The sequence below is a fragment of the Physeter macrocephalus genome, chromosome 4 (assembly GCF_002837175.3).
Source record: "Physeter macrocephalus isolate SW-GA chromosome 4, ASM283717v5, whole genome shotgun sequence".
Taxonomy (NCBI): Eukaryota; Metazoa; Chordata; class Mammalia; order Artiodactyla; family Physeteridae; genus Physeter; species Physeter macrocephalus.
Window position 1 is genome coordinate 132,348,296 of NC_041217.1, and position 7,792 is coordinate 132,356,087.

Sequence of the window (7,792 nt, forward strand, 5' to 3'; positions counted from 1 at the left end):
ACTATTTTGTATGATACCGTAATAGTGTAATATGATACTGTAATAGACTATTCTGTATGATACCGTAATCGTGTAGTGATTTGTAAGGAAAATAGACTATTCTGTATGATACTGTAATAGTGTAATAATATGATACTGTAATAGACTATTCTGTATGATACTGTAATAGTGTAGTAATATGATACTGCAATAGACTATTATGTATGATACTGTAATAGTGTAATAATATGATACTGTAATAGACTATTTTGTATGATACCGTAATAGTGTAATATGATACTGTAATAGACTATTCTGTATGATACCGTAATCGTGTAATAATATGATACTGTAATAGACTATTCTGTATGATACCGTAATCGTGTAATAATATGATACTGTAATAGACTATTCTGTATGATACTGTAATAGTGTAGTAATATGATACTGCAATAGACTATTCTGTATGATACTGTAATAGTGTAATAATATGATACTGTAATAGACTATTCTGTATGATACTGTAATAGTGTAATAATATATTGTAATAGACTATTCTGCATGATACTGTAATAGTGTAGTAATATGATACTGTAATAGACTATTCTGTATGATACTGTAATAGTGTAATATGATACTGTAATAGAATATTCTGTATGATACTGTAATCGTGTAATAATATGATACTGTAATAGACTATTCTGTATGATACTGTAATCGTTTAATAATATGATACTGTAATAGACTATTCTGTATGATACTGTAATCGTGTAATAATATGATACTGTAATAGACTATTCTGTATGATACTGTAAAACATTTGTCAAAACACATAGAATGTACAACACAAAGGATGAACCCTAATGTAAACTACAGACTTGAGTTAATAATAATGTATCAGTATCAGCTCACCAATTATAATAAATGTACCACACTAACAAAAGATGTTACTCATACAGGAAACTGGGGAGGAAGCGATATTGAACGTCTGTTCATTAAAAAAAATCGAACCTGAAAACAAATGCAGGAAAAAAATTGTAATTAAGTATTTTACTTGTTTTGGTTTACCTGAAAATCATTTAAACTTTTCTTTGATGCACATATTAACAATTGAAAAGTTTATCAACTCTAATAAGAAATGATAATTTAATAAAAGCACAGAATATTTGGATTGTTTAGTTCTATAATGCAGTTATAGGAGAGGTCATGACAAAAGTGTCTACAGGCAGCTAGCTGAGTACAGTAAAGTGAAAAGAGCAAATTTCTTTACTTTGAGCATCACCGACTCCTTCATCTACAAAAAGGGACAATAACAGTAACCGTGGGAGGACTGAATGGTGCCTAGCACAATGTCTGGTACTTGGTGTATGCTTGATAAATGCTGGCTACTGTAATTTTTCATATGTTACATTATGCTCCTACCAGGGCTAACATCATGCATTTAATCAACTTACATGCCAGTTAGCTTATTTCTATCTCAAGGTTACAGAATGCACCCCAGCCCCACTTATCTGCAAAAAGTGTCCACTGCACCTCTAGAATGGATGCTTAGCTCTTCTAATGTGGGGAGGTGGGCAGCGCCGTAAGGAATGGTTAAGGATTTTGACTCCATCATGTGGTCTGAGTGTTACGTCTTTCAGAAAGGTGTGTGGGTGAGGAAACATGAGCTGGGGGACCCTTCCCTCATCAGCCAAGGCAATCTTGAGACACAGACCCTGAACAAACCTGGATTAAAGATCTGCAGGAGGGAGGGGGCTCTGGATGGCAGTTTGGCCAGAAGCCGTGGTTTAGCTGACACAACCCAGGCCCACTCTTGCCAAACAGTTTCAGTCAGCATGAGGGCACGTGTGAGTGAGTCCTAGAGCAATTACACAGCAGTGTACAGAATCGAAAAACATTCAAGAGCCGAAGGATGTTCAGTATGCCAGGCATCAGCAACACAGCCCTCTAAACAGGGACAGGAAACAAACCAGGTCCCTCTGTAGATTCAGTGTGTGGTCTGCCATACCCCCTGGCAATCTTGAAGGCAGGTTGAGAATTCCCTTGGCAACCACGTGCGCGGTAGACTGAATGGAAATCTAGTCAAGTTGGAACTGATAAGGCTTGGGATATAAGACCTTAAAGGGATACAGAGACAGTGGAAGAAGGATGAGATTCTGGGGATGGTTCTGAGCAGTGTGGGCCTTCACATACAAACCCCCAGGCCTCAGGACACTGACAGTAATGAAGACTTTATAAATGTAAGTATTACAGCAGCAAGGGTAGAATAAAAAAGGTCTTGTGCACCAATCTTAAAAGGGTTTTCTTTTCACTCATTAAGACTATGATTAGATCACAGTAAGGGCTCTATGAATGAATGTATGCCCCAGTAATGCCATTAGGACAGTTATACTCTAATACATATACTCTATATTACTATTATTATTAAAATTGCAAGAAAAATGTACGATGATGATCACCTTTTAAAAATCTTAAAAAAGTAAAAAAATATACATACAAATGCATTTTTATTTGTCTATGGCAAATAACTGGGTCATCAGCTGTGCTAGGGCAGTATATATCCTCCAAGTTAACAAGGCAATCTTCTCTCCAGCTCGCTGGTTGGTACTCTAAGCACACTTCATCATATGGCAGCAACTTCGCCATTCCAAGTCATAACTTGCTGCTCATAATGCTTCATTCTTTAGGGTTCTGACCCCCTACACCAGAACATCCCAGCATTAACCAAGGGTTCCCGACTGTAGAATTCTAACACCCATGGTTACCTTCCTGCTGTTTTCCCTGTCTAGTCTCAGGTTGTAGATTTCTTCAAGTTCCTTTGGGCTAGTCTAAGAGTACAGATTCTAGTGCTACACAGACGTAGCTTAACCTTTTACCCACTTGTTTGATTTTGGAAAAACGACTTAACTAGACCCTCGATTTAACTCATTTGTAAAAATGAGAGTAATTTCTTAATCTCACATGTTTATTGCAAGGATTAATTTTATGTAACATACATGAAAACCTAGCACAGTGCTTGGCGGATAGACTCTCCCTCCACCCTCAGATCCCCTGCCCACACCTTGTATCCCACTTTCTGGATTTTTAAGAAATAAGAACAGATAGAACCTGAGCCTGTGAAATCAGGATGGCTTGGCTTGCTTGACCTGACATCTTGTCATGAGATTGACTTGCTTATTCGGTCAAGCTTGCCAAGACTGTAATACAGTGAATGGAGGGTATGAACTTGAAATAAAAATATTTATTTTTACTCCACCTCATTCCACAAAGAATTTGATGCAGCCTGAAACCAATTTCAACAATGTAAATTTTATCCACCAGTGGTATTTTGAAGTTGAAGGGGGATAAAAAATAAAATTTTAATATTTAGTATATTTTTCCTTGGTATTGGGACCTAGAACACCATAGTCATTGTGGATACGCTTTTTTAAATGTTAGCCAGAAACTTTTATTTTAATCCATTAAGCACAATAGGCACAATGCCTAAGGCCTATGATCTTTTCAAGGCCTGCAAAGTTATTTGAAGCGTGATGAAAATTATTATTATTAGTTTTTTGAAGTATAATTGATGTATGACATTACATTAGTTTCAGGGGTAATATAGGTATGGTTTTAAATAAAAACAAAGAGATGTTTTTGTGGGAAGGCAACAGTGTGTGTGTGTGTGTGGGGGGGGGTGTGTTTACATGGGGTGGAGGGAGGGAGAGGGAGAATCCTATACTTTCTCCTTGGACTGTCTGGATTATGTCATAGCAAAAATACAATCAATGACCCTTTGATCAATGGAACAGGGTGGTGACAGGTACTCTTAATTCACTGTTGCTGGTGATTATTGACAAGCTGGTAATGATCATGCTGCCCGGTGTCACTCATGTTAAGGGCATTAGCATTCTTTAAAGGTCAAAAACAAATTCTTTTAAAACTCAGAATTTCTTAGAAGTCCGGGAAGGCTCAATTTTTTTAAAACAGGTTCACACTATAGACTAGGGACTATGTGAGACACTCAGGATTTCAGTTCTTTCCCTATGTCTCACATTAAAATGATATTAATTTTTCCTGACTTAAATTCTTGGCTGTCAAACAAACTACGTGGCAAAATTCTTCCAGTGGGAGTATGAAAAGGAGATTCTGAAAGGTATTTATGTCTTTAGGAGGCCTAGGCAAAAGGTAAGCACAAACCCAAGGCAAATCTGTACCAAATCAAAGCAAAATTATACTTACTCTGTGACACTCTTACTAGCTCAGTCACACTAAAAACCCCTGATGTGACAAAACTGTCCTGGAAGCCCAAATGTCCTGGGGAAACAAAAACAAAAGAAGCGAAGTGTCATAAATAGAAGACATCTGACAAGAGAATTTCAAATATTAGTTTCATTGTGATTAAAAAATGTGAAGTCTAATTTCATATTCTGCTCTAGTTAGAGTCACGTAGGAGGGTATAGTCATTTAGTTACGTAGATGGTTTTTTGGTTTGAATCTTTGAATCTAGAGGTTATAGAAAGCTATGACACAACAACTGGGTGATTTTTGAAATGGCTAAAAAAAAAAGTTCAACAGGAAATCTGAAACAAAAGACGATTTAAAATAAATGGTTACCTTGGCTGACCTCTGAGACCTTCACAACTGGGATGAAAACAGCCTACCTAAGAATCAGCTAGGATAGCTAAATTCCCTAACAGTTTTTAAACATTGTTCTCTAAAGAAACATCTGATCAGGATTAGCTATCCATTCCTTCAAACCAAACAAGATTTAAAGATGTTCCCGCTTCATTTCTACAGGCACCATAGCGTGAATCCTTAAGAAGTCAGACTGCAAAAGACAAGCCCCAACCCTTGAAACATAAACACAAATTCTTTTGAGCACAAATAAAACTTTATATTTGTTTTGAGACAAGAGTTTTTTGCGGAGGGGTGGGTTGAACCTTATTTTTTGAGAAAAGATAATAAATTAATTGTTCAAAATGACTTACTCTTTGATTTCTGTATCTGCTTTATTTTTGCTGGATATAATTAATTTCCTTTAAGATATCTGATATTACATCTACTTGTCAACTGCTTATTTTTTTTTATGGTATATACAGGAACATATTTATAAATGGCAAGGAATACATAATTTATGAATGTCATTTCCCTCTCTGCCTCTAAAGTTTTCTGATTCTGAGTCTCACAGGTAGAATCTAGTTGAGGGATCTGTTTATAGGGCTAGTGTAATCTGCTTTAAAATTAGGGTCAAGGAAAAGTAGTTGGCTGAAGGGATTTTTTTTTTTTAAATAAGTGTTCTTTGAAATAAGAAACATACCTTTAAGAAATGCAATGTAAGAAATTGGACTAGTCTGAATGTACAACAAACAATTCATAAATAAGATTTATGTTATTGATAAAAGCAAGATTTTGCCCACTACTAAAGGGAAGCAAGTTTACCTGTGGCATAGTTTATGCACCAATAAATTTGTTAAATATCATGCCCATAAACACATGCAAAAAAAATCACCATGCTTTGTAGAATTATAAATGGACCTACAAATTATTCTTTTTCTTTTGGTTACATTGGACTTTTGCATAAGAAAGATGTTTTGGCTGAGAATTAAAAGACAATTTTCAGTCAATTTTTATATCAAACATACAATCTATGATATTTTAGATGAAGCAGCTCTCATTTTTAGAATATGCAATAATCATAACTTGCTTTTTTAAAATAAAATGACACGATGTGTGGTGATGGATGTTAACTGGACTTTATTGTGGTGATCATTTCGCAATACATACAAACTGAATCATTGTGTCGTACACTTGAAACTCACAGAATGTTTATGCCAATTATATCTTAATAAAAAAAGAAAAAAGAATCATGTATGTACACCACAATTTTTTTAAAAAGGCAAAATTCATTTGAAGAAGTGCCTAAGAAATTTCACCTCTTAAAACAACCTACACCCAGGTATTTAGTTGACTTCTACTTGGTAAGTGCCTGAGGTGTTGCCTCGGGTTAAAAGAACTGAGAAGTAAAAATAAATAGATAGATAGATAGATAGATAGATAGATAGATAGATAGATAGATAAATAAATATCTCTAACGAAGTCTTGGCAAAACAGCATAATATCTCTTTCTACTGTGACAACGTTAACATCACATTTATCCCACAGACCATAACAAAGGAAATCCAACCACAATGAACGTTAAGTTTGACTTAAGACCCATATAACAATAGCAAGGAAATTCAGAGCTGAGTGGGAAAATGTGGGTTGATCTCCAGCTCTTGCTCATCTCTGTCTGCGTCACTTGCTTGCGGCCTGATACTTGTTTCAGTTCCAACCTGTGAAATTCCTTATTTTAAGGACGACTTAAAATGAATTTCTGAACAGAATGAATGTGAACGTACTTTAATCCTGCCACCGGAAAAAGCAACCAATCTATTTTGAAAACTTAGTTTAGTTTAGCATAAGGACTTGGGAGGGGGAAACCTGAGTGTTCATCCATTGAAACCATCATCCTCTCCTGATTGTTCCTCTTCTTTTGTCCACCTCTTAAATACTGGCGTTCTCCAGCATTTGTACTCATCTCTCCTTATATATATATTCCCTATGTTATTTTCTTTATTTCCATGATATCAGCTACCAGGCTTGACTGTGATATTTGTGAAACTAGTAAAATGTTTGCTTGCTTCACCACTGTATTTAATACTTGGGACACAGCAGTTAGTAAGTGCATATTTGCATATTTGTTCAATCAGTGCATGAATGAATCTATAGGCCAATGACTCTCAAATCTTTATCTTTTGCCAAGATCTCTCTCCTGGGCTCCAAACCCATAAATCAAAATGTTTATTAGATATTTCTGTCCAGATAGCCCACGGGTATCCTCAGACCCAACATGTCCAAAGCCGAGTTCCTTTTCTTCTCTCCAAAAACCTGTTCTTACTCTCTGAATTCCCTACTTCAATGAACCATCCACTCTTCATCTCATTTTCTATGTTTGGTGTCATCCCTGAATCATGCTTCTTACAAACACCCACATCCAACGAATCTCCACTGATTCCATTTCATACTGTTTCTTCACTCCATGTATATCTCCATCTCTCCCTTCCAACTGTGGCCCTGGCTCTTCCTACTTCTCACTAGCATGATGGGACAACCTCCTACATTCTCTGTCATCAGTCTTGGCTTCCCCTCTCGTCTGCTCCCCACTCTGCCGCCAGGGCTGTCTCCCTGATGGGCAAATCTGATGATTCATTCATTTATTCAGCAAACACTTCTTGAGCACCTCCCATGTGCCAGGCATTGGGCCAAGGGTTTGAGCCACAGTCCCTACCTTCAGGGAATTTACAGTCTAGGATTAGACACAGCTGAAAATCTAAAACAAATGAATTACTTTAAAAATTATAAAGGGAATAAATAATATGAAGGAAACAAATAAGAAAAGCTTTAGAAACAGTGGTCAAGGAAGGTCTCTCTTAAGAGCTGACATCTGAAAGATACTAAGGAGACAGCCCGGAAAAGAAGGAGGAAGAGCTCTTAAGGCAGAGGGATTGGCATGTTCAAAGGCCCTGAGGTAGAAAAGAACAAGGTGTTGAGGAATCTGAGACAAACGCACTGTGTTCAGAGCTCACTGTCCTGTCAGAAATCTTGCAAGGGCCCCACAGAGTGTTCAGGGTTCAGTACAAACTCCTTCATGTGGCGTACGACCTCCACATCCCCTCTGTTTTCCTCTTCAGGCTCATTTTCTATCTCTCTTTTTTTTTTTTTTTTTTTTTTTTTTTTGTGGTATGCGGGCCTCCCTCTGCTGCGGCCTCTCCCGTTGCGGAGCACAGGCTCC

At 36.8% G+C, this 7,792-nt stretch overlaps 1 protein-coding gene across 14 annotated transcripts in view; it reads right to left on the reverse strand.

Annotated features, from left to right (window-relative positions):
* The window catches only part of NFIA (nuclear factor I A), a 381,629-nt gene that overhangs the window by 140,222 nt on the left and 233,615 nt on the right, over positions 1–7,792 (reverse strand). For all 14 annotated transcript variants that reach the window (XR_008617261.1, XR_008617263.1, XR_008617262.1 and 11 more), the window contains exon 4: positions 4,201–4,275. Coding sequence is in view for 11 of the 14 variants with exons in the window: in XM_055084573.1 (XP_054940548.1) it covers positions 4,201–4,275 (75 nt within the window). In the remaining 3 variants the exon portion in view is untranslated. The remainder of the gene's footprint in view (positions 1–4,200; positions 4,276–7,792) is intronic.